Source organism: Dryas octopetala, chromosome 1 (assembly GCF_963921425.1).
Source record: "Dryas octopetala chromosome 1, drDryOcto1.1, whole genome shotgun sequence".
In the NCBI taxonomy this organism is placed as follows: Eukaryota; Viridiplantae; Streptophyta; class Magnoliopsida; order Rosales; family Rosaceae; genus Dryas; species Dryas octopetala.
The window spans coordinates 5,387,904-5,413,319 of record NC_141366.1 but is presented as its reverse complement, the minus strand read 5'-3'; the positions used below and the strand labels follow the sequence as shown (position 1 = coordinate 5,413,319).

The 25,416-nt window shown below is 39.4% G+C and overlaps 4 protein-coding genes across 8 annotated transcripts; 3 read left to right on the top strand and 1 right to left on the bottom strand.

Moving 5' to 3' along the window:
- The first annotated feature begins 5,135 nt into the window (after positions 1–5,135).
- LOC147296866 (protein DMP4-like) lies at positions 5,136–6,079 on the top strand. Its single transcript, XM_086250275.1, has one exon. The coding sequence runs from the start codon at positions 5,441–5,443 to the stop codon at positions 6,077–6,079; it is 639 nt and encodes a 212-aa protein (XP_086106401.1). The 5' UTR covers positions 5,136–5,440.
- On the bottom strand, positions 6,050–8,640 carry LOC147296865 (Pentatricopeptide repeat (PPR) superfamily protein). 2 transcript variants are annotated; one of them, XR_015123302.1, is made up of 3 exons: positions 6,794–8,640; positions 6,298–6,377; positions 6,050–6,184 (listed from the first exon to the last, which is right to left on the bottom strand). XR_015123302.1 is itself a non-coding variant. In XM_086250260.1 (2 exons), the coding sequence occupies exon 1, from the start codon at positions 8,254–8,256 to the stop codon at positions 6,817–6,819; it is 1,440 nt and encodes a 479-aa protein (XP_086106386.1). In that variant the 5' UTR covers positions 8,257–8,640; the 3' UTR covers positions 6,238–6,377; positions 6,794–6,816. The 2 variants fall into 2 exon arrangements, 1 of the variants encoding a protein (XP_086106386.1); XM_086250260.1 differs by lacking the exon at positions 6,050–6,184 and having other exon boundaries at positions 6,238–6,377.
- A 1,058-nt stretch (positions 8,641–9,698) lies between these two features.
- Positions 9,699–12,850, top strand: APE2 (Glucose-6-phosphate/phosphate translocator-like protein). Of its 2 annotated transcripts, none has more exons than XM_086248987.1 (12): positions 9,699–10,031; positions 10,130–10,204; positions 10,306–10,371; positions 10,522–10,600; positions 10,745–10,865; positions 10,993–11,088; positions 11,283–11,395; positions 11,506–11,583; positions 11,685–11,801; positions 12,019–12,118; positions 12,250–12,350; positions 12,547–12,850. In XM_086248987.1, the coding sequence occupies exons 1-12, from the start codon at positions 9,778–9,780 to the stop codon at positions 12,562–12,564; spliced, it is 1,218 nt and encodes a 405-aa protein (XP_086105113.1). In that variant the 5' UTR covers positions 9,699–9,777; the 3' UTR covers positions 12,565–12,850. The 2 variants fall into 2 exon arrangements, with proteins under 2 accessions (XP_086105113.1, XP_086105119.1); XM_086248993.1 differs by having other exon boundaries at positions 9,896–10,036.
- Positions 12,851–15,065: 2,215 nt separating this feature from the next.
- Positions 15,066–25,299, top strand: LOC147296863 (homeobox-1). Of its 3 annotated transcripts, none has more exons than XM_086230181.1 (18): positions 15,066–15,869; positions 15,970–16,422; positions 16,854–16,933; positions 17,971–18,372; positions 18,452–18,541; positions 18,619–18,783; positions 18,906–19,128; positions 19,375–19,475; positions 19,891–19,977; positions 20,078–20,230; positions 20,330–20,485; positions 20,565–20,774; positions 20,904–21,605; positions 21,690–22,244; positions 22,623–23,255; positions 23,340–23,444; positions 23,696–23,959; positions 24,208–25,299. In XM_086230181.1, the coding sequence occupies exons 1-18, from the start codon at positions 15,716–15,718 to the stop codon at positions 24,970–24,972; spliced, it is 5,298 nt and encodes a 1,765-aa protein (XP_086086307.1). In that variant the 5' UTR covers positions 15,066–15,715; the 3' UTR covers positions 24,973–25,299. The 3 variants fall into 3 exon arrangements, with proteins under 3 accessions (XP_086086307.1, XP_086086306.1, XP_086086304.1); XM_086230180.1 differs by having other exon boundaries at positions 15,068–15,869; positions 16,857–16,933; positions 24,205–25,299; XM_086230178.1 differs by having other exon boundaries at positions 15,068–15,869; positions 24,205–25,299.
- Positions 25,300–25,416: the final 117 nt, after the last annotated feature.

Here is a 25,416-nt window from a genome sequence, read left to right as displayed (position 1 = left end):
TTTTTTTTATCGCATATATATATTTTTTTTTTCACCTGCCTTGTGATTCCACAGTATTGGTTTGGTGAACACTAATGTAGATCATGGGGCTTGTCACCCGCGTGAAAAGAGGAGGCTCAAGTGACAAGTGCACACTCCTCAGACCATGCATGCAGTTGCAGACAAAAGGCCAAGTGAGCTTGAAACCTTTACCAAATATATATTATTCAGCAAAGTAAAAAACAAAGCTATCTAGCTTTACCAAATGTATACGATAACGTTTGCATGAGGCTGGCATTGCACATTTCTAACATGAACAGCAGCCATGTGTGTCTGCCTACTTGTGTGGTGTGGATATATGATGCTACTTGTCACTCTGCTGTTGGAAGCTATATAATTGTGACAAAATCATTGCTTTTTGTTTACAGGAGACGCATACACTTATGATTCAAATAGAAAAAAAGGTAACTTTGATTCATGAAAAGTTTTTTAGGTCCTCTCTATATTATGGCTTTGTAGACCATGTGTATGTCAAAATTGCTAGCAGAGGGTTGCATATTAGGTAATGACTATTTTGTACCAATTACTGTTGCAATTAAGTGGGATTAATATACTTATGGTTTGTTTGGAACTTTGAAAACATTAACTGCTTAGATAGTTTGTAAACATAATCGTGTTTAATTAGCAATTTCTTGGTAGCTAGCCAAATTGCTAACCGCTAATGGATTAACAAAATTTATATCTGCAGTCTACTAGCTACAAACTAAAACAGACCAAACCAAGAACCTTCAGAGTTAATGATGATTAATTAATTAAACTTATAATTTAATTTTTGGTCAAAAAGAAAAAGATGAAGCACTAGTACTGGTCCAAGTTGTCCAACAACTGAAAGAGAAAGACCCAAGTTAGCACCTTCCTAATTCAATGATGGTTTCTCTTTATTGCAATAGAATTAAGGAAAACAATTCAATCCCTGAAACCAAAAATACAAAAAGCCCTGAGTGCAATAAGTACTTCTCTAACTTCAAAGCAGCATAGCAGAAGCAGACCCATTACCCTTGAAAGATTGGGAGGTATTTTGTGGAACCTACCAGCCATTCAGCCAAGATATATAGGGCCAAGATCGATCTAAGGCTTTTACAAACTTTAAGGGGAAAATAGGGTCCTGATTCAGTACAATATAGTTGATAAAGATACCAAAAAAAAGAAAAAGAAAGGCTAGTAATGACTATGGTGGATCCAACCCATTTGAGTCTGTTCCTAACCACAATCATAATTGTCCTCTCATGCTTCAACTCTACCTTTCTCCCATCCCACCATCTCCCACTTTATCAAATCCCCTTTTATGTTAAAAAAGACACTTCTGAACTGCTTGTGGAAATTTTCTCCCATTTGGACACTCCTAGCCTGCATGCTTTCTCTTCTTTTCTAACAAGCCCTCCTCACTTTCCTTCACTTTCCTCCTCTTCTGAATCATTAGTTGTGGTAGACTTGGCTAGATCCCAAAAGATTTTATTCCTCTTTAATTTTTATATTATAGCATATGGATGTGTTTGGGTCCTTTTTTTTTAACAATTAAGGATGGATTAGAAAACGAATGCAGATCACGATTATGTATATTCTAATTCTTTAAGATGCATATATTCAAAGGCTGCTCATCCTCCAATGTGATTTAAATGAGAAAGGTTGTGGCAAAGAGAACTTTTTCACTTCTTTACACATTTTGGGCACAGTTCATGCTTAATGGGAAACCAGCACCAAATACCCAGCTCAGCTGTAGACCTATTTGGATATAAAGAAGATATATAAACTGGCCATCCTATAGCATGCACCGACTACTAAATTTAAACAAAGCAAGGATTAAACATATATATAAGTAGGATTATGTTATGTGTTAAAAGCCCATTGGAGTCCAAGTGGAGGAATGAAATTTTATCATCTCTAACAAATCATTGAAAGACGTAATTAAATTCTTTGATTTCGAATTTGATCCAATTGCCCAAAAAGCCTATTGAAGGTTGATTATGAAGTTTGGTCATGCCCGAAAGTTGATCACACTTGAAATTAATTTGATAACGAAGGTTGATTATACTTATAAAGTTATAATCTCTCCGATAAAATCACTATTCAATAAAGAGTTTATATATCACTATTCAAAAAATATAGTGTAAACGATGTTTTGGATGCACTAATAAAAGAGTCGGGGTGAGAAGGGTGAGATAGAGAGGGGCAGATGCAGCGACAGCACAAGTGATGAAGTGATGAAGTGATGAGTCTCTTTTTGTCGTTTTTAATCTTCCTGAAAGGCTGGCGTATGGTGATCGGAGAGGATCAAATGTAGGACGACCCACTAGGAATTCTTTAAGCTCAAGAAAAACCAAAGAGTGATGTGTAAGCTGTAAAAGTGATTGATGGATGACTACCCCTTTCAATAGATTTGTTGCTTCTGTTTGCATGCCTATCAACAATTTTGCACACATCAGCCATGACATGATTCGACCAAAAAAAAAAAAAAAGGCATGACATTGAAGTATTGAACTTTGGGAGAAAATTCAAGCCATTTTCTACAACCTAGTTGCCCAACAATTTTGTCATCATCTGCCCAATTTAATACAAGCTCATTACTGGCCAAAAAAAGAAATACAAGGTCATTAGATTTAGAGTATTTATATATATTTTTTTATTGAATGAAAAATCACTTTCAAAACTATTCTAACTTTTGCATTTGCTAGTGTTTTTTTTTGCATTTGCTAGTGTTAATTAGTCCAATTTAGTAATATTCTTACTTTATAAAAGATTAGGTAAGAAAAATCGTGTTAGTTCGACGCACTGCATTGAGTTTCATAAGTATGAAGGTGGAATCCAAATAATAATGCAAGGGAGGGAAGATTTGAATTGAAGATATTTTTTAATTAAGTGAAGAGAAATTAGGAACAGATGTGACACATCACATATGCACCATTCATCATTGGCGTAAATCTTATATGGGGCGTGCCCCAGTGGGGCACCTCTCTTCATCATTGTCTTATCTTTGCAGAACTCGTGACCATCTGGCCAAAAAAAAAAAAAAAAAACTGGTGACCATGAATCACATTCTATTTCCTCTGTATTTTCATTTTTATACGTATGCATGCATAATTTATCAGGCAACTGCTATATTCTTATTCCTTTTCCTCCTTTAAGTTGGAGAATGGTTGGTTCTAAATACAACATTCTGAGAATCCAAGCAAAGTATAAGATTTGATTTCTCACAAATATAGGAAAAAGGATGATAGCTATTGAATTCTAATGTGTAACAATCTTCATATACAAGTTCTATACAAAGCAATAAAGCATTAATTGTACATCATTTCTTGGCCATATATACCATCATTGTTGTCATTTCTGGCTTTCCTAACCAGTCCTGAAAACTGATGGAAAAGTAGCAACAAATCAATTGGTACTAGAACCTGCAAGGTGAACCCAACCAACCCAACTAAAGGTTCATGCCATCAATTAATTAGTGAGAGGAAAATGAATTTCTTTCCCATGACTTTTAAGGTTAACACTCTATGATCTACATGTTCTGTGAGTAAAAGTTGGCTCATTCTCATTGGAATTGAGAGAATTCATCATCACACCAGCACACCCTTCAGTCTTCAGAACCCCTCTCTCTTTCTCTCTCACCAAATGATTTGCTTGTGCATTTGTAGGGTCTATTTACAGATGGGGTCAACTGTAAAATGTACTGGGAAAACCTTTTTATTTCATAGGCCACCACATTGTTTTCATACAATCTAGCTTGAAGCTCCTAAAGAAACAAAATTATTATAATACATGGGTCCATTTTGATGGTGTCATTATTTCACAATCTTGAAATCATTTTGAGGAGTAAGAATGCTAGGGTTGGTACTTGGTAGTGATGATGAATGCAGGATAAAAAAAAAAAAAAAGGTTATTCATAAAATGGAAAGATATTAATACTTTCCAAGATTCTCCTCTGAAAAGCTACTTGACAAAAAAAAAAAAAAAGAAAAAAAAGAGTGAGAATATTGAAAATAATTTTCCTGGTAACCTCAACTAGTTCATGGAATTAAAGCAACTTCACAGCTCTGAGCCCCTGGCTGGTAGACACTTACCTAACCATTTGGAATTGGACCAGATTCGGAAGTCTAACATAGTAGCTCAAAGATTAAAAACATGAAAAATTGGAAATCGGAAAAATGATAAAATATATACCAACTCTGTGATGTAGCACATTTGCACAAAAGGAGCGAGCCCATGCTACATGTAAAGGAACCAACCCTCTGAAATATAATATCAAGTAGTGCGCTTCTTTTTACTTTAAACATATTGGACCTGAAAATGTACGTTATGGTTTAAGTTTGTAACGGATGCCAAAGCAGGTGTAGAAGCTACAACTCTCTATCTCTTCCCTTAGGCCTTGGCAAAAAGTGAAAGAAAGCTAAAAGGCTCCTCTACAGCCCTAGCTAGGCTCAGGCTCAGGACTTTGGCATTTGGCAATAATATATGGTCCTATGGATGACACATAACACAATTTGGAGGCAACTGAATTTGTCAAATTCTTTGAATATGACATCTCTAGAGGACCTTGGGCCAAAATGGTCGCATGTCTTGTCTCCTTTGTTGTATGGGCTACAGATCGACACAAGGTGGGCTGGTTTTTGTTTCTATTTTGCAATGGACAATGAGCTCAGCCCAACCCAAAAGTTGGTATGGGCCTGAAATCGAAAGATTCAAGTTTTTTGGTCCGATAGATGTAAGCTCTAAGCGTGGCAGGTGTTTCATTGATTGTAATTCCCAGCTGACGTTCATCAAAGTTATAACGTGCAAGGTACAGTATGACACTATATGATCCAAGTATCCAACGAACAGACATTCATGTGTTGAAGGAAAAACCAGAAGGAAGCCTAATAAATAAGAAATGCGGGTCTCCACCTCTAAATTAAGAAATATTAATAAATAAATGAATGAATAAAACCTCTGAAGGAAGCCTATTGCCTTTGAGCATTGCGTTTCAGCAACAAACAACAAACCCCTGTAACGCCAAACTTGTTGAACCTCATCTCCCCTCCCACTCTCTTTTTGACAACTTTATCGAGCATTGTCTATAACGGTCATGAAAACTTGATGGACACTTGGGCCTAAAAAAAACATGGAAGCTTGCTTAATTTACATTTGGCCAATTACACTAAAAATAACCTTATCCAATCACTTTTAAGCACTACGTAACTACGTAAGAGGCCAAAAATTCCCTTCCCGGAAATCTGCTAGCTGCTTTAGCCAAATTTCAGTTTCAGTTTTAGGTTGCTCATCCTTGCAAGGCATAACTAACCACCCTTCCCTCCCTTTACTTCCACTCAAGTTTCATTTCTATTCACTATTTATAAACAGAGTTCCTCATAACAAAAATGCTAAAACAGACCAAACATTCAAGGGAAAAGAGACTTGAAACCTTTCAATGGAGATCAAGATCGAAGCTAAGGTATCCCGGGATGATGCTGAACAAAAACTTCCCCTCTTGCAAGATACACCAAAACCTGAAGCAGATGAGAAAAGAACCCTGATACAGAGAGCCATTAACCAGACATTTCAGAGTACAGCTTACTTGGCCAATCTTTTACCTACCGGAACAGTTCTTGCATTTCAGCTTCTGGCACCCATATTCACAAACCAAGGTAACTGCGACTCAGTCAGCCGGTCCATGACTGCTGGCCTTGTAGCACTCTGTGGGGCTTCATGTTTTCTATTGAGTTTCACTGACAGCTTTAGGGACAAGAATGGAAATGTCTGTTATGGGTTTGCAACATTCAAAGGCTTATGGGTCATCGATGGATCAGCCACCCTTTCGCCAGAAGTTGCTGCAAATTTCCATCTCCGGTTTATAGATTTCATGCATGCCTTCATGTCAATACTTGTATTTGCCGCAGTAGCACTATTTGATCAGAATGTAGTGAATTGCTTCTATCCAGCACCGTCTGATAAGGCTCAGGAGATTCTCACAGCATTGCCGGTTGGCATTGGTGTCTTTTGCAGTATGTTGTTTGTTGTGTTTCCAACCAAACGCCATGGAATTGGCTTCCCCCTGTCTGCACACTAACAACTCCTCTTTTGTTTATTAATACATATTTTCCTGCATGCTGCTTAAAGTTGTGGAACTATGCACATTCAACCTTATTTCTTCCATTCTGGCTTCCTCCAAGTTCTGTCAATACCAGTTATATAACTATTCATTCTGTCTGTATATCTTATGTTCAAAATTAATGGCACCTCTAAAGAATCACTTTTGAACACCCGATTTCTTGATCAGATACTTACAAAGATTGTCTCAGGTACTTTTTTAAAAACTGCATGCTATACATATTTCTCTTATATGGCAAAGAGTGTAGTACATTTTCCTGTATTGCACGAGTGAGGTATGTAAATAATACGAAAACTGTCCAAACTAACAATGTCAGGAACTAAAAGCAGATAAGAGTTATGAATTAAATCAAATAGATCGAGAGAAAGGACAATATACTTCAATATTGTCCGCCAAAGATTTATTTAGAGAGAGAGAGAGAGAGAGAGAGAGAGAGAGAGAGAGAGAGAGAGAGAGAGAGAGAGAGAGAGAGAGAGAGAGAGAGAGAGAGAGTACATGTACATCCACTATGGACAGTTACCAATGCCATAATTCTAAGCATGTGATTCATGAATCATGTGTTGTGCAAGTCACCATATTCTGAGAGAGTAATGTATAACTTCTTAAGAAAAAAGGGCATTGTGGTGAACAATTTTTTATGATTGGAAAAAAAACAAGTATCAGAGCACTTACTAGCTCAAAACTCAAATTCAGATTTATGTTTCTGGCTTAACCAATTCACCCATCAGCTCAGCCTGCAACAACTCAGCAGGTTCACGCACCTTCCTGCGATCCCAAAACCCATCTACCACAGCACTCCATATTCCCTCATCCGGAACACATCCATCAAGCACCATCTCATCAACAATTCGATAAGCTTTGTGCAGGTCCCCTTTCTTACTGATACATTTCACAAGAACATCAAAAGTCTTCACATCAATAGAGAAACCCCTGGTACGCATGCTAAGATACAACTGAAAAGCTCGATTTGGATTGCTGCTACTACACAAGCCTTGGACCACTGCATTGTGAATCCTAACATGAACGCTCCAAGTCACTCTGTTGGGTGAAATCCCGCCAAGGACCATCTCATCAAGAAAGTTTGCAGCTTCCTGGAACTTGCCAATATTACAGAAGCCACTTATTATTTTCCCATAATGCCCTGCATCTGGTTTCAAGCCTTGAAGCTTCATCCTGTCAAGAATCTCCAAAGCTTCTCGAAGCTTTCCTTCTTCACAGAGTCCATGAAGCAAAGAACTATACGTGACCATGTTGGGCCTAAGGCGATTGCTAACCATCAAGTCGAATAGTTCCATTGCTTGTGATGAACGCCCACCCTTGCACAAGCCATCCATCAAAGAGCTGTAAGTAAACACATTTGGAGTAATACCTTTGAATTTCATGTCTTCAAACAATCCCATAGCTTCATCCAAATTGTTAGATTGGCACAAACCATGTATCAAGGAAGTATACGTAACAACCGAGGGCAAACAACCTTTTGTTCCCATCTCATTGAACAGCTCCTTTGCTTCAGCAATCTTTCCTAATTTACACAATCCATTAATCAAAGTACCATATGTATATGAATCTGGGGTGCACCCATGATTGGCCATCTCACGAAATATTCGAAGAGCTGCATCCATGGAACCACTGTTCTTACAAAGGGCTTTAATCAAAATATTAAGTGAAACAACACTAGCTGGAACACCCGCTTTTCTCATATACTTGTAAAACCTGAAAGCAATCTTTAAGTGGTTTTCTTCAACAAGAATGGCAAATATGGTAATGTAAGATTTTTGGGTTGGTTTGCACTGGAAGTCCTCCATCTTGTGGAAGACCCTGATGGTATCCAGCGGCCTGTGAACGCGACCATACCCTCTGCAAACAGAGAGGAATATATCTTCTGTAACACTACACTTCTCCTCCTTCATCCTGTCAAGTAGCGCCTCCGCTGACCTGAACTGGTTTGCGGAGACTAGTCTAGAGATCATGAGACCAAAGGTGTTGTGATCATGCCGAAAACCATTGGTGTACTCGGCTGTTGCCGAATCAAACACGAGAATAGCTTTGTGTATGTCCTTTTCAGCTCTTATTAGCTGCTCAACTTGGGAAGTTGTGATTTGTTTCGACCACTTGAACAAAGTTTTGCTGCCCATTGTCACTCACTCCAAATTATGTTTCAGTTTGCACAAGAAACTGAAGCATGAGTCCAGAACCAGAATGAACAGCACTACCCACAAACAATATGACAATAAGGAACTCGGTGGCGCATTTCATCAAACAGGTTGCGTGCAGTATAAACAGGTTGCTACCTTGTACCTGCTGCTGCTTGTCAATTTGTCATAAAACTTGTTTTTCTCTTTCTGATTCGGCGTAATTCCGTCACCTTCGACGGTCCGTGAATGGAGGGCGAATACTCAACAGCATTACCAGTTTGGATCAAGTGAGACATGCACAACTTGAATCGGACCCAGAGGCGAATGCTTTACGGTCTGTAAGTATGGATTGGATCCAACGATAATTACGTTGAGTCATGTAGTATATGGATTCGGCCCAACAAATCGTGAGTTGAGTTCACCCAAGATTGAATCGTGTCAAGCTGGGCTTGGGCGTTGGGCTTGTAGGTTGGGACTAATGGGACATGCATAAATCTAATTATTTAATTATGAGAGCTTCACATACGGGTCCAATATTCTCTTTAATAAGAATAAACAATTGTAGTCGCAAAACTTGTTGTTTGCATCAAATCTGATGTCTTGTCCGAATGTAGAATCTACTGTTTATGATGGGTTCTATACTTTGTTGACGACTAGGGACGGAGTCAAGGTTTTAGAGTTGGACTATCTTGTCTCAAATTTAACTAACCCCTTGTAAAGAGTCAAGGTTCTCCATTTTTAAAGTGCCTCAGGCTTTCAAAATATCGATCAAAGTCAGTTTTGTATGGACTGCATTGTGATTTTAGGTTATGCTTACTTGCTTAGAAATTTTTGTTTCATTTTTTATGTACAAATATTTTTTTAAAATATTTATCTTTATATATGGTTTTGATTTTTGAGTAAGAGTATTCTGTCATTGATTGAATTATGCAATTTAATTTGGCACACAAATAAGAAAGCTAGCTTTAAGCTTGAAACAATTTTGTTCCCGTGACAAAGAGTTAAAGAAGAGCAGTACCCACCACAGCATGATCGATGACCATCAATCCATCACGGATTCACAGTGCACATGCATAAGAAAAAAGGAATAAGGATCGATTAAGCCATTAAGGAAACAGAGACGATAAGGGATTGAAAACATTACCGTCCTCGTTGCTCGTAAGCCTTTCGCTGGGGATAAGGCGGCCCCACCACTCACACATCAGATTCACACACTCGCACCCCCCATATCATATCCACCCCCACCATACTTCTCCCCCACTCTATCCCGCCCTCCCCAACCTCACCACACCCTCCGATTTGACCACTCAATCTCTTCATCCAATCGCACACATGGATGTATTTTGTTTACGTGTTTCGCGCTGTACCCGATTAGACCCGAAGCGAATGAAACCAAAAGCAATTAACCGCTATCGGACTCACTAAAACGGTTCGAATTGCCTCTGCTGTTTATGTACTCAGAATAAGAGCTCACTCCCAAACCACACTTCCCTCTCTCTATCTTCTTTCCCCTCAACAATCATGGAGTCGCGAGTGTTATCACGCGCCACTGCATTTGCGGCCGTCCCGCAGCTGCGAAGATCTCCGAGAGAAAACGCCGCCGTTTCGTTCGCCTCGGCCCGCCCGATCGGCACCGTCGGCGAGGGCGGGAACGTCATATTGGGGAGGCAGCTCCGCCCAGCGCTGCTGCTCGAGAGCTCTCCGTCGAGGCGGGAGATTCTCCGGCCGTGCCTCGCCGCCGCGTCGTCGCCAGCTGAAGGGAGCGATTCCGCCGGGTGAGGTCCGTTTCATCCGTTCTGACTCGGTCTGACTCGCCCACGTCAGCCCCCAACTAACGAATGCTTTTTTGTTGTCTGACTCGGTGTTCTTGCAGGGACGCGAAGGTCGCGCCGGTCGGGTTTTTCGACAAGTACCCGGCTCTCCTTACCGGGTTCTTCTTCTTCATGTGGTAACTGTCAGCTGAAACCGTTGATTTTTGAAAGAGTTTTGTATTAAATATTTATTTTATTTTATTTTCGAAACTACGAAGATGTCCTCGGTCGTGCGCAGGTATTTTCTGAACGTGATTTTCAACATCATGAACAAGAAGATCTACAATTACTTCCCGTATCCGTAGTAAGTGTGCCGTTTATCAGATGCTATGCGTAGGATAACACGTGTTCATTGTTTAGGCGCACGTTAGCTAGGTCGTACATATTTTCGATAACCTGCGCGGTTCTAGTCATTTTCCGACATCCGATGAGAGAAACTTTGTTGTTTGTGCAGTTTTGTATCAGTCGTGCACTTGGGTGTCGGGGTGGTGTACTGTTTGATCAGCTGGGCCGTGGGCCTTCCTAAACGGGCTGTAAGTGAAACCCCTTCAAGCCCATAACTCATACATAATTTATTAATTTTGATTTAAAAAAAAGAATAAGTAATGTACAATGACCATACCGTCCTTACTTCTTTATTGGTAAATGTCATGTGACTGGTGTTTCTCTCCATGTAGCCTATGGACTCCAAGCAATTGAAGCTGCTGCTCCCTGTTGCAGTGTGCCATGCACTTGGCCACGTCACCAGCAATGTCTCATTTGCAGCCGTTGCTGTCTCATTCACACATACAATCAAAGGTGAAACAACAGATATATATGCTCTAACAGATTTGGGAGAAGGAAAAATGATTATGTGTTAGTATAACCAATGTTTATCAAGTGCACTTTAGTTATTGCATTAACATTGAATTTTTATTTGTTTCAGCTCTTGAGCCATTTTTCAATGCTTCTGCTTCTCAATTTATACTCGGACAACCAATACCCTTGTCTCTTTGGCTATCCCTGGCTCCTGTTGTTCTTGGTATGCTCTTCTCTTTGTGTTCATTCAGTTTTTTCTAGCTCCATTGCTACCTTTCTAGTTCCAACCCCTTTAGGACTTGATACTTGATTTATAGAATTTCAATCGAAAATTGTACATCATGCAGATTCCGAAAAACTATGAGCCATGAAAATGAATTACCACAGCACTATGCATTCCATGTTTTTAAAATGCAGGTGTGTCAATGGCATCACTGACTGAGTTGTCGTTCAACTGGACCGGCTTCATTAGTGCTATGATTTCAAATATCTCCTTTACTTATAGGAGTATCTATTCAAAGAAAGCCATGGTGAGCTTTTCTGATACTTTTGTTGGCCTTTTGTTTTGAATAGGACAGACGAGGCTGCTCAGACATGGTGAGCTAAGGATTGCTTTATAACTTTTTTATTATTTTTGCAGACTGATATGGATAGTACAAATCTCTATGCCTATATTTCAATCATTGCTCTCTTTGTCTGCATTCCACCTGCTCTCATTGTAAGTAAAACTTCACTTGTGATCCCTGGAAGTTTGATTCTGCAACTGAAATAATAGTTTTGATGAATATTTGTGGTTCCATGTCCTGTCTCATATTATAGGTAGAGGGACCTCAACTGCTTAAGTCTGGCTTTAGTGATGCAATTGCTAAAGTAGGTCTTGTCAAGTTCGTTACTGATCTCTTTTGGGTGGGGTTGTTTTACCATCTCTACAATCAGGTACGTGTTTTTTCTTTACCATCTACGGTAAGTTATGGTTGTATGACTTTGATAGAAGGATAATCTTCTCACGATAACTCAACTGTTGATGTAAGTTTTACCCTTTTGAATTAAGCCAATGAATAGTTTTTTTCTGTTATTGTCGTTCATTGTTTTGTAAGTTGTTCAGTATCCTGTTATGAAATCATAAGAATGATTATTGTTTATAAATTATCAGCTGGCCACCAACACCCTGGAGAGAGTGGCACCTCTTACACATGCAGTTGGAAATGTGTTGAAACGTGTGTTTGTGATTGGCTTCTCAATCTTGATCTTTGGTAATGTTTTAATCTTTTCTTCAGCTTGATTCCGCTTTTGATTTTCTTCGTTCCTGACTTCAACTTTTTTCTTTTGGATCTGTAAAGATTTTCAAATTTTTTTCCTTTTTATAACATTCTGGTGCTTGCAGGTAACAAGATTTCAACACAAACTGGCATTGGAACAGCCATTGCAATTGCAGGAGTGGCAATCTACTCTTACATCAAGGCCCAAATAGAAGAAGAGAAACGAGTGAGTCAGATATAGCTAAATTTAGTTTGTGCATGTTGCAGTTTTATGAAATACATTTTGTTACAAACAATAGTCTCTTTCATCTAATTTCTGCATTCATACATGTTTGTTACAAACTATATGCACCCTTTATCATGAGTCGGTATTTCACCCAAATTATCTGTCTAATATCTTTTGTTTTTTTCCTTAAACCCAGCAAGCGAAAGCTGCATGAGCAGACAGGAAGAATGGACAAGGGAAATCTTGCATTGTAAATTTCATAAATTCCCCTCAGAAGAAATGGCAAATTGAGTATCTATTATCCATGTGATTGTTTATTTTCCCCTTCCCCCTCTCCCCTTTTTTTTCCATTGATTGAGAGTACAACAAACACATTCTAATTTGCAATGGTCTCATGTTGACTGGAAATAATGTATCAATTTTATCTGTCTTTCATAATGAGCTCTTAGTATGGAAGCCCAAAAAGGGTTAACAGAATAAAGATTTTATATTTGAGTCAATACATTGTTATGTGCACAAACATGCTTTAAATTCCCAATTTACACACACACATATATATATATTGTGTAGATATTCAATGATTCTAAACTAAAGTAATGCTTTGGAGGAAAGGAGAGGAGATGTACAAGTGAGACTTAAGAAGAAACATGCATGTCTTTGTTTCGACTGCTAATATAATGCTATCATATTCAGGTCATAGTCAGGTTAAGGGGCAACAGTAACTTTTGGCAAATGAAAGTACTAGTAACTTCTGGACCATGTTCACCACAGAGGAAGAGTCAGCTATTCACTTAGACCATGTTCACCTTGAGTCCTCGGCCTGCTTCCACACTTTGCTATGAGCCTTGGAGGCCTAAGTGAATGGCCCAAACTTAAGCTGTTATCACCAAACTTGTGTCCAGGTGAATGGCAGGGGTTAAACTGAAAGATGGGTAAAATAAATTCTTATTGTGCCACTTCAATGTGTATTATATTGAGAAGGCAAACACTGACCTCCACTCGAGACCTAAAAACTTGTGTCTTAGCCACTCATGCAGGGGTAAGGCCGTAAGGGTAAGGACCTTTCAAAAAGATAGTTTAGGACCACTACAGTTAGGGTAGGATGCATCCTCTGCTAAATGTCTTTTAGCATTTGCTTGGCACAAGTTAAGAGCCAAAGGAACAGTTGGATCTTGGGTAGGATACGCATCTTCCAAATGAAAGCACACTTCCAATTAGGCATCTTAGTCTCTGCTGGCCTTACTCTTGATCCTTCTATTATTAAGGGTTGGGTATTGATATTTGTCTGTTCTAGTGCCCATTAAGATGTATTTTTGCCTAGCTTTGTGACCCTTTTTGGTGTTCTGCCCATGTCATAAGCAATTTAAAAGAGTACTTTATGTTAAGAATTTGCACCTAAAAAATTTCTCTAATACGTGACGATAAATGCAAGATTAATGCAGAATATGAGAGAATGTTCACACACTTATGGTCCAACGTTTGAACGCTCTCTCACATTTTGCAATGATCTCGTAACAACACTTCGCGTTAAAGAATGACTCCTTAGATAAGTTATCAATAAGTTCTTACATCAAGTGTTTATTAGAATTTAATTAGTTATTGACTTGAGAGTAAATTCTTGCATTCTTGTGATCACTTGGATTTAACTTTTATGCGATTAGAATTTAGAAACGTGCATTTTGTCAAATTTCCAACCATCTTTATCCATTCAATCAAATCTACTAGTCAATATCAATTCACAATGAATTTTAACGTGGGTTGATTCTAACCATTAGATATAAGAAACTTAATGATCAATGTGAGAATTTGCTAATGGGGGGGGGGGGGTATTCCGACCACCCAAAAATGCTGAGTTCACCACCCCATTGATTTTTTACCCATTTTTGCCCATTTTGCCCCTGCATAAAAAAAAAACTCACCCCTCCAATTTGGCCGGCCACCCCTCCCAGCTCTCCCCGCCGCCGGCGCGACCCAACCCAGCCCTCCCCGCCACCGGCGCAACCCACCCAGCCCTCCCCTGCCATCTTCTCTCTCTCCCCTCTGTCTGCCTCCCTCCCTCACTGATGACCACCATAGGTGGCCGGCGCGACCCCATAAACCTCCAGATCGGGGGTCGCGCCGGCCACCCATGGTGGTCCGGTGAGGGATGGAGGCAGACAGAGGGGAGAGAGAGAAGATGGCAAAGAGGGAATAGAGATCGGGCGAAGGGAGATCGGGCCAGGGGAGGGCTGGGTGGGTCGCGCCGGCGGCCGGGAGGGCTGGGTTGGGTCGCGCCGGCGACGGGGAAGGCTGGGGTGGGTCGCTCCGGCGGCGGGGAGGGCTGGGAGGGGTGGCCGGCCAAATTGGAGGGTGAGTTTTTTTTTTTTTTTTATGCAGGGGCAAAATGAACAAAAATGGGTAAAAAATTAATGGGGTGGTGAACTCAACATTTTTAGGTGGTCTGAATAAACACCCCCCCCCCCCCCTTGCTAATTCCTCTGGCAATATAAATTGCTAATGTCCAAAGCCCAGCCCAATGATGTCCAAAGCAGACAGGGGGGCCCACCACAGCAAACCGGAAACGTTCGCTCGATTCTCGCACCCAAAGATCAGACCCAATGATCCCACAAAACCCAAACCACCAAACAGAGGCTTCGAAAACACACACATGCTGCATTAACTTCACTCAAGAAAAAAACAAAGAAAAAAAAATTAGAAAAAACGTGAAGAACCTTAAAAAAAAAATCAACCAAAATTATAAGTTATAACAAACACTGTAACGCAAGGAGTCTTTTGCATTCGCTGACTGGAACAAAAACACAAAAATAAAAGAAAAAAAAAATCGTTTTGTTGGGTTTGTGTTTTAGCCCAATCACAATTCACAACATTAAAACTCGAAAGGGCTGGTTTGACACAAAATTGAAACTACCATCGAATTAAAAAACAAAAGACCAAATGAAAAGAAAATAAATAGAAAAGTGAAAAAGAAAATAAGAAAAAGAAAATTATGGAAGGTGGAATTAGAGTGAGGAAAGACTGTTGGTTTTATGTTCCTGATTTTGCCTTTTCCTATTTTTTGATATTATTATTGTTGTTGTTCTTGTTGTCATTTTTTCATGTCAATCCCGTAATTCACATTTATTTATTATTCATATTATGCTTATTATTCCACCATCATGATAATCCAACGCCTCTCTCTCTTTCTCAATCTCAATCTCTTCCTTGACTATTACGGTGTTTTTGTTTAAAGGAAGAAAGAGAGAGAAAAAGAGAAATCAGATTCGTGGTTGTTTGTTTGTTTCCGTTGTCCATGAGGATTGGGAATTCTAGGGTTTGAAGCTTTGAAGGAAGAAGCTTTCTGCCCAGATCTTGGTCTCAGTTCATCAATGGAGGGTGCTTCAGAGGGAGAGAATCAGAAACAAAATCATGAAATCAATAATAGTAATAGTAAATTCAATAATTCCAGTGAGGGACAGAGCAAGCCCAAGCGCCAGATGAAGACGCCGTTTCAGCTTGAAACCCTCGAGAAAGCCTATGCCTGTACGTTCAATTCTTTAGCTTTCTAACTTTGATTTTGACTTTGTGTATGTCTGTCTGTGAAAATTGAATTTTGTTTTCTTTTTTTTGGGGTTTTGATTAGTGGAGACGTACCCATCGGAGTCGATTAGGGCGGAGCTTTCGGAGAAATTAGGGCTTTCCGATCGGCAGTTGCAGATGTGGTTCTGTCACAGAAGGTTGAAGGACAAGAAGGAAGGGGGTCCACCGAAGAAGGCGCGGAAATCAGTACCGGCTTTGCCAGAACCTCCTAATGATGAGTTGGGGCACGGGTCTGAGCCGGGTAGCGATTATGGGTCGGGTTCGGGCTCTGGCTCAAGTCCGTTTGGTCATACGGAGTTGCGGAATGTGGTGTCTAGGAGTGTGGGTGACGATATGCCAATGAGGAGGAGGTATTACGAGTCTCCGCAGTCGATATTGGAGCTTAGAGCCATTGCTTGCGTGGAAGCGCAATTGGGAGAGCCATTGAGGGAAGACGGGCCAGTTCTCGGGATAGAGTTCGATCCCTTGCCCCCTGATGCATTCGGGGCACCTATAGGTATAACTTTTGGGCGTTCTGATTGATTATGCAGCTCAATTCAATAAATCCATGCACATGACTTATATGGGTTTGATTGCTGCATCATGTGGAGAATTTTGTGCTTATAGTTGTTCAGTTAGTCTATCGTGGTCTGTCTTTCTTGAAGTATATTTGTACTTTGTACTTCGTTCTCTAAGATAAACTGAAAATATCTTGATGACTTAATTTTTCCCTGTGTTTAATCATTTAGAGTTACAAAATTTCTCATCTTGTATTGAGTATTGAGTATTACCCAAAATAGTTGCTTTGGAATCAGGAAGTTGCAAAAACATACGATTTAGTGCTCAATAAAAGCTTCATTGTTACCCTAGTATATTTTTCCCTGTTGTATGAATGTCGTATGCAATCGGTTTGCTGCTAACTCCCTTTTGATTTTGTGCTTGGTGAAGCAGTTGCAGAGCAGCAGAAGCGGACTGCCCATGCCTTGGAGGGAAAATTATATGAGCGCCATGATGCAAAACCAAATAAAGTCTGTCTCTTTTCTTTGTTAGAATGATAGTTTTTTATGCACTGTATGATGGCATGCGTTATGATGGATAACATCTGCCATATAAGATGCTGGCAAACCACCATGTATTGGTTTTTTATTAGTATGATGCATCCTTTAAATGGGAGGGGAAACTTCCATTTGATTTCTTTTAACGAATAAATATGCCAGTACCTTGTTCTCCTGCTTTCCAGTGTGCCATAACCTTTTCTGCTAACAAACTCTGCTAAACATATACTTTTTTCAAATGATGTGATGTCTTGAAATAAATAGAGAATATTTTTTCTCTTCTATCATATAATCATAAGATAAATGCACCGTATCTTAATAATTCCCCTCTGGTTCTCAAGCTTGTTTCTTTTAGTTGCATTTCTCGAGAAGTTCTCTGGTTCTGTATTGACTTAGGTATCCTCAGAAGCAGCCTTGACTAGGTATTCTGGCAACTTAGCTAGTACTAGCTGCTTCCTACATAATTTTTCTATTGAAGTCTGCTGCTTTTGTGCCTTATATTTGACAATATTACTTTATGGCGAGTCACTTAACCTGTGAAAAGGAAAAAATTATTATTTTGTTGGGAGTTGGACAAACTTAGGGTAGGTGGTGTTATTCTTGTTTTGCTATCCCCTCACATGAGTAATGTGAGATGACTGCAGCAGTATCTAGATTTTTCCTGCCCAGTTTTCATAACTCTTTTTTGATTGAAAAGGCTGCAAGAAGTCCCAGTTTGAAATTTTAGCAAGAGTATTTGTAGCCCTGTCTCAATCTTCTTAACTTCAATATTTGAGGGTAATTTAAGGTCAGGTTTTGTTGCATGACTGATATCCAAAACAACTTATTATTCACTGTCTAGATAGTCTTTCTTCCTTTCATCCCCTTTTCTCCCTGTAACGGGAGTTTAGATTGTACTGTTGGCACTCTTATCTTTTTTTGATGTATCTATAGTCTTAGTGCTGTGGAATACTTGTGCAACTCAATTTCTTGTTGCTCAACATATTGAATTAGTATGAGCTTCATCTCAGGCTACTCCAAGGGTGCACCATGAATATCCATTTCTTCAAGACCACTCCAGTATTCGGTCCGATGCATATGCACAAGCCCCTCAATCTCATTTTCATGATTCAGCAATTGATGGTCCAACTGCCAGAACTTCATCATTTGCAGTTGGAAATGAACAGTTGTCAAGGGTTCATGGTGTCCATGGTCACGGGTCGCGAGTTCGTCTTCTGTCTCAGCAGGAGCGGCAAGCAGTGGCCTTTCCATCTCCTGGTGATGATAGCTGTGTTCCACAAAGGGACTCCTATACTAACGTTAGAATGAATACTCAGTATACTGATCCCCCTATTATTGCTCCGGAAAACTCTAATGTATTGTCTGATGGTCAAATTAATGACACTATGCTGAGAATGGAGAGGAAACGCAAGGTATATTTATGCACTTGAATTTTATTTGAAAAGTATATTTTCTGAACCAAGTATTTATCTTAATAGTTGCCTCTTGTAGAGTGAAGAAGCTAGAATTGCTAAAGAAGTTGAAGCTCATGAGGTTCGGATCCGGAAGGAGTTGGAGAAACAAGATATTCTTAGGAGAAAGGTTCTATTTCAAGTCATAAATATTTGTGCCGGAGTATAGCAGTTTGTATGCTGATGTTTTGAATTTTCTATTAATAGAATGAGGAACGAATGAAGAAAGAAATGGAAAGGCAAGACCGTGAGAGACGAAAGGAAGAAGAGAGGTTGATGCGTGAAAGGCAGCGAGAGGAAGAGAGATCAAAGCGTGAGCAAAAACGTGAAATCGAACGAAGGGAAAAGTTTTTGCAGAAAGAACATATTAGAGTAAGCTTGAGGACCTACTAATGCAACGTGTTTGTTATGTATCTGTTATTTTTATAGCATAAAATGATAAATTCTTGTTCCTCTCTGCCCTTTTCTTTTTCTCTCCTGGGTTCATCTTGCAGGCTGAGAAAAGGAGGCAAAAGGAAGAGCTTCGCAAAGAGAGAGAGGCAGTGAGACGCAAAGCTGCACTTGAGAAGGCTACTGCACGCAGACTAGCTAAAGAATCTATGGAGCTTATTGAGGATGAGCAACTAGAACTAATGGAGTTGGCTGCTGCAAGCAAGGGATTATCCTCAATAATTTGTATTGATCTTGACACCTTGCAAAACCTTGATGCATTCAGAGGTAGGTTTTGGTCAGCATTCTTCGCCAAGAATTTTATTCTTTTCTTTTATTCTTTTCATGTACGCAAAACATGAATACTTTTTTTTTTTTACCCTGTGCACCATGCATCAGTATTTTCAAACTCTCTATTGATTTTAAATATCAGATTATCTTGTTTGATCATGAGATTGTCTTCATTTGTTTTGTCTCATTATTTTCTGTAGTAACTCTACAAATTTTTCTGACAACATTGTTCTTGTCCTTTAGGTCATCTGGCTACATTTCCACCAAAGTCTGTGCAATTGAAAAGACCATTTGCAGTTCAGCCGTGGATCAATTCAGAAGAGAATATTGGTAACTTTCTCATGGTGAGTCCTTCCTTTTTCCTTCTACATGAGATTTTAAAATACACTATATGTGTGATATACTCTATATTCTTGTATGGGTTATGGTTACATAATTTCCTTGTGTATGCTTCATGGCCAGTAATATCTATGGTCCAGACTCTGGCTATTTTCTGTGATAGTCTCGTGGTGGCTCTTTCTACTTCCTGTTTTTGCTTGTGTTTACTAGTTTCTTTTTGTATTTGACTGTATTTAGAAATGAAAGTTTCAATATGCTCTGACTGGCATGTTATTCTCGTGGTCATTAGTTTACCTGTGTAGTTATAATAAAACTCCAGTAAGGTCATATGCATGTTAATTTTACTAGATTCTTTTTATGCTGATATTGTGAATTAATGCCTCCAATTTTGATGATTAAATTTATGATGGTGTTTGACAGGTTTGGAGATTTTTGATTACTTTTGCTGATGTTCTCGAGTTATGGCCTTTTACTCTTGATGAGTTTGTTCAAGCTTTTCATGACTATGTGAGCCACCAATGAGTTCTTATATTTCAAAATTTGGCATTCTAATTAATTTTTCATATGTTTCTTGCCGCTCTTAGATTTTGTATCATGTTGATATCAGGATTCAAGGTTGTTAGGAGAGATTCATGTTGCCCTCTTGAGGTTGATTATAAAAGATATTGAAGATGTTGCAAGGACGCCGTCTACTGGATTAGGAATTAATCAAAATGGTGCTGCTAATCCTGGAGGTGGACATCCACATATTGTTGAAGGAGTAATCTCCTCTCTCTGCATGCCTTCGTGTTTTTTTGTTCATTTCATTCTTTTTTCCTAATTGTTTATCAAATTTATTGATTTTTACTCTCTGTTTCAGGCATATGCATGGGGCTTTGATATACGAAACTGGCAGCGGCACTTAAATCTGCTAACATGGCCTGAAATATTCCGGCAATTAGCACTGTCTGCTGGTTTTGGGCCTCAGTTGAAGAAAAGGAATATCACATGGTCATACTTGCCTGATAATGATGAGGTTCCCTTTTCAATTCTTTAGTATATTTTTTATTTTTTGGGAAGAAAATCAAGACTCACGGTACCCCTTGGACTTGCAGGGTAAAGGCTGTCAGGATGTAATTTCTACTCTGCGCAATGGTTCAGCAGCTGAAAATGCATTTGGAATAATGCAAGAAAAAGGCTTATTAGCTCCACGAAGATCTAGACATCGGTTGACTCCTGGAACTGTAAAATTTGCAGCTTTTCATGTCCTTTCACTTGAGGGAAACAAGGGATTAACTGTGTTAGAACTTGCAGACAAGATTCAGGTGAGTTTAAATTAATGTTGACAGAATCTCTGTTGTGACAAGAGTTAAATCTTTGTGGTATTGAAATTTGTTTGCCTCTTTCCTGATTTTGATTTTTTATCTGTCTGTTATTTGTTCTTTTGCTGGAAGAAATCTGGCCTTCGGGACCTGACAACAAGCAAGACCCCAGAGGCTTCAATTTCTGTTGCTTTGACAAGAGATACTAAGCTTTTCGAAAGAATAGCTCCTTCAACATATCGTGTACGAGCTGCTTACAGAAAGGATCCCGCTGATGCTGAGGCCATACTTTCTGCAGCCAGGAAGAAAGTTCAAATATTTGAAAATGGGTTTTTAGCTGCTGAAGATGCCGATGATGTTGAAAGAGATGACGCAGATGAGGTTGAAAGAGATGAAGACTCTGAATGTGATGAAGTTGATGAGGATCCTGAAGTTGATGACTTAGCTACTCCATCAGTTGTAAAGAAATCCCCTGAGCATTATAATGAAGTAATTACTTTCTCGGAAAATGGCAAGGAAAATTTATGCAATGATGTTGCATTAAATTTGCAAAATGAGTTTGGTAAGGACGTTTCATCTTCCCCCATGAGTGGTTTCAAAGATGCAAACTGTCCAAGTGCTTCCTCCAAGCAGTGTGTTTCTGGTGTAGATATTAGTGCTAGTAGTCTTGGTCAAGAAAATATGGAGATTGATGAAAGCAAGTCAGGTGAATCATGGGTTCAAGGGCTTACAGAAGGTGAATTTTCTGATCTCAGTGTGGAAGAGCGTCTTAATGCCCTTGTTGCCTTAATTGGTGTTGCAAATGAAGGAAACTCTATCCGTGTTGTTCTTGAGGTAAAACTTTTTTTTTTTCAAATTTGTGAAAATCAATATATTGTTGTCTTTTTTGTGCTATATTTGACACCAAGAGTTCAACAGGATCGCTTAGAAGCTGCAAATGCTCTTAAGAAGCAAATGTGGGCAGAGGCACAGCTTGATAAAAGTCGCCTGAAAGAAGAGAATGTTTGTAAGTTAGACTTTCCATCTATTATGGGAGGCAAAGCTGAAACACAAGTTACCGGAGCGGAGGGCAGCCAAAGTCCTGTTCTGGATGTTGATAATAGAAACAATGAAGCATCCCCAGGCACTACAGAAAATCAAAAGTCAATTCATGGTTCACAAGGTGTTCAGAATCACCTTAACGATGTCCCTGTTGAAAGGAGCTTAGTAGCTCAAGATATTTCCATGGGTCCTGAAAACTTTTTAACTCAGCAACTTGCATATGCATCAAAAAGGTCACGCTCACAGTTGAAGTCATATATTGCACATAGAGCAGAAGAGATGTATGCATACAGGTCTCTGCCTCTCGGTCAAGATCGCAGGCATAATCGATACTGGCAATTTGTTGCATCTGCATCAAGCAATGATCCTGGTTCGGGCAGGATTTTTATTGAATTAAACAAGGGAAATTGGAGGCTTATTGACACCGATGAGGTACTTAAATGCTTACAGTTATATGATCCGTTTCAGGGCTCATTCTCATGTGTGTGTGTGTGTGTGTGTGTGTGTTTTGGCTTTTATACTGTAGCGGTGAATAATGTTGATGGTTATGCACTGAGCCACATGTCACCCTTCTTAGGAATAACCATTGTTGACCTTTTCATCCCTTTTTAAGTGAATAGGACTGATCTAAGTTGGTATACGCATGGTTTGCTTCTGAGCAAAGTTGATTTCTTATTTTCTTCTTAATAAATATGTTGCTGATGCTGAATGAGAACAAACATTCTTTTGTCCCAATTGTTTATAATTATATTTGATTAGAACCTTGCATTTCTTCATTGTTATAATCTGTTGAATCCATTGTTTGCGTAGGCCTTTGATGCCCTTTTGACGTCTCTGGACTCTCGGGGGATTAGGGAATCCCATTTACGCTTAATGTTGCAAAAGATTGAGGCATCCTTCAAGGAAAATGTTCGGAGAAATGTGAATTGTCCTAGCATTGCAGGCCAAAGTAAAATCCATGTTAAAAATGAAGCTGATGAAATGGATTCTAGTCCTGATTGCCCTTCTGGTTTTGACAGCCCTGGCAGTACTGTTTGTGCTTTGAATTCTGATACAGCTGAGACCTCCTCTTCTTTCAGAATTGAGCTTGACAGAAATGAAACTGAGAAAAGGTCTGCCTTGAGAAGGTATGAAGACTTTCAGAAGTGGATGTGGAAGGAATGCTTCAATTCATCTACGTTATATGCCATGAAATATGGGAAAAAGAGATGCGGACCGCTATTTGATGTTTGTGATGTCTGCCTCAGTTGCTATTACTTTGAAGATTCCCATTGCGGTTTATGCCATCAGACTTTTGGTGCTGTGTCTAAAAATTTTAACTTTTCCGAGCATGTAATTCAATGTAAAGATAAGAGGAAGTTGGAACCTTGGGATACCCATATTCCAGGTACTTCTCTTCCCTTGGCCAGCAGATTGCTCAAGGCCTTGATAGCTCTTGTTGAGGTGAGATACTAACAACCTTGCATCTAATGCATCCATGGTTGATTTTCAGTTTGGCCTATAAATCATGCACATTTTGATTGACAGGTATCTGTTCCACCGGAAGCACTTCAATCGTTTTGGACAGAGGAACGTCGAAAGACGTGGGGTGCGAAACTGAATGCATCATCATCAGTCGAAGAACTTCTACAGGTTTTCCTACCTTTTCTAGCTCTGTTCTTATGATTGAACCTATATCATGATCCACTAAATTCTGGCCAACGATAAATTTTTTCCTGATTTTAAATATACAAGAAAAATGGAAACATCATGTGCTTTTTCTCTGTTTTATTATATTCACCAGTGATTGATTGAACCAATGCTAGCATGGTGCATGATACTTCTATTCCTGATACAAATTTTTTATATGATGAGTTGCTCATTTTTTACCAACTTCGTTGCAGATATTGTCCTTGTTAGAGACTGCAATGAAGCGGGACTTTCTGTCATCAAATTTTGCAGTGACAGATGAATTGCTGGGCTCCTGCAAACAGTCAGGGGGTGCTGTTCGTGATTATCTAGACTCTGGATCAATTCCTTTACTTCCTTGGGTACCACATACGACTGCAGCTGTGGCCCTGAGACTTTATGAGATGGATTCATCAATTACATATATACAGCATGAGAAACCTGAGCCCAATGGGGACAAGGAAGCCAGAGAATATATTGTGAGTTTTCCTTTTCTTTCCTCTTGCTCTCATTCAGGGTAATATTACTGACACAAATGCACACAATTTTTTTGCAAAAATACAACTCTTATGAAATCCTTAAGACTGCAGTTCTAGTCTTGTATAGAATTTGCTATCCACAGATGTAAGTTGAATTGATGTTGCTGGTGTTTATACAAAATTACAAAGTTTCACCTTGTCATTGGACAAGTGGTGTTTCTGAATGTGCTTTTCCTTGTCCACAGAAGCTTCCTGTGAGATTTACTCCTCTGAGGAATGATAAAGAGATTGAGCTAACAGAAGTAGACCACAATGAACACATAAGGGAAGAGAACTTTACTCACCTGAAAAGTGCACGAAACTTTAAACGTGGGCGAGGAGGTCGTGAGCAGGGACGTGGTAAAAAGTTGCAGAGAAAAGTGAATGATTCCAAATCTGGCGCAAATCGGCGAAACATTAGGGGTAATGAGACTTTAAATCAAGGGTTTAGACCGGTGGGACGAAAAACACAGGGGCAAGGGAGTGGACGGGGTCGCCGAACTGTTAGAAAGAGGAGAACAAAGAACAGGGCTGTCGAGGGTACACTGATGGGCCGTATGACTGACATACGCAGTAGCCCTGAAAGTGGAGGGGCATCTCCGAGAAACTTGGGTGAGGACTGGGATGATGAAAAGATTGATATGATCCATATGAAAGGTGATGAACAAGGAGAGGGATATGAACAAGCAGAAGAGGCATTGGAATCTGACGACGATGAACAAGCAGTGGGATATGAACAACAAAAATGGGATGCTGGATTTGATGGGACCTCCAGTGGATGGAACAGGGGTCTACTAGAAGCGAGTGATGAGGATATGGATGCTTCTGAAGATGACAATAATGGTATTGAAGAAGTGAGAGAGGAAGATTCAGAGGGGGATGTAGATATGAGTGATGCCTCGGATGAAATACCAGACAGGAATAGAAATGATGATGGCACAGATTCAGCAGATTCAGATGACTATAGTGATTGAAGTGCCAAAATCTATATTGCCCGTGTAAGCATCCGAGTTTATGCTGGCTGCAATGTACTTTTTGATATTGCAGCATCAACAGCGGCTGATCTCATCCTGGTATTGGAAATCAATATTGGCCTCCACCAAATCTTCTTCATTTTTGTTATTATTATTACCTTTTTTTTTTTTTTTAGTTTATGGATGAAATCATTATTGGATAGTCCAGATAGAAGTATTGGATAGATGTACTGCAATAGGTCTGCGCCTCTGCGGTGTAACGTGTAAGTCATGCAAGCGTGTAACAAACATTACCTAATAAAAAGGTTGAGCAAGTTATACTGCAAATGTCATTTTATAGAAGATTGTATACAAAGTAATTTTTTATGGGTGGTATATTGGTTTTACAATATTATGGTTTTATGGATTGTATACTCTTTGAGAATGCGATTGTTATGATTATGA

What these genes read in the sequence shown, in the direction of transcription:
- LOC147296866 (XM_086250275.1), top strand. Translation starts at nt 5,441, where the DNA reads ATGGAGATCAAGATCGAAGCTAAGGTATCCCGGGATGATGCTGAACAA.
- LOC147296865 (XM_086250260.1), bottom strand. Translation starts at nt 8,256, where the DNA reads ATGGGCAGCAAAACTTTGTTCAAGTGGTCGAAACAAATCACAACTTCC.
- APE2 (XM_086248987.1), top strand. Translation starts at nt 9,778, where the DNA reads ATGGAGTCGCGAGTGTTATCACGCGCCACTGCATTTGCGGCCGTCCCG. An exon ending in TGGGCCTTCCTAAACGGGCT is followed by an intron (nt 10,601 to 10,744) that starts GTAAGTGAAACC and finishes CTCTCCATGTAG; the next exon opens with CCTATGGACTCCAAGCAATT. An exon ending in CCTGGCTCCTGTTGTTCTTG is followed by an intron (nt 11,089 to 11,282) that starts GTATGCTCTTCT and finishes TTTAAAATGCAG; the next exon opens with GTGTGTCAATGGCATCACTG.
- LOC147296863 (XM_086230178.1), top strand. Translation starts at nt 15,716, where the DNA reads ATGGAGGGTGCTTCAGAGGGAGAGAATCAGAAACAAAATCATGAAATC. An exon ending in CTATCCGTGTTGTTCTTGAG is followed by an intron (nt 21,606 to 21,689) that starts GTAAAACTTTTT and finishes AGAGTTCAACAG; the next exon opens with GATCGCTTAGAAGCTGCAAA. An exon ending in CAGTCGAAGAACTTCTACAG is followed by an intron (nt 23,445 to 23,695) that starts GTTTTCCTACCT and finishes ACTTCGTTGCAG; the next exon opens with ATATTGTCCTTGTTAGAGAC.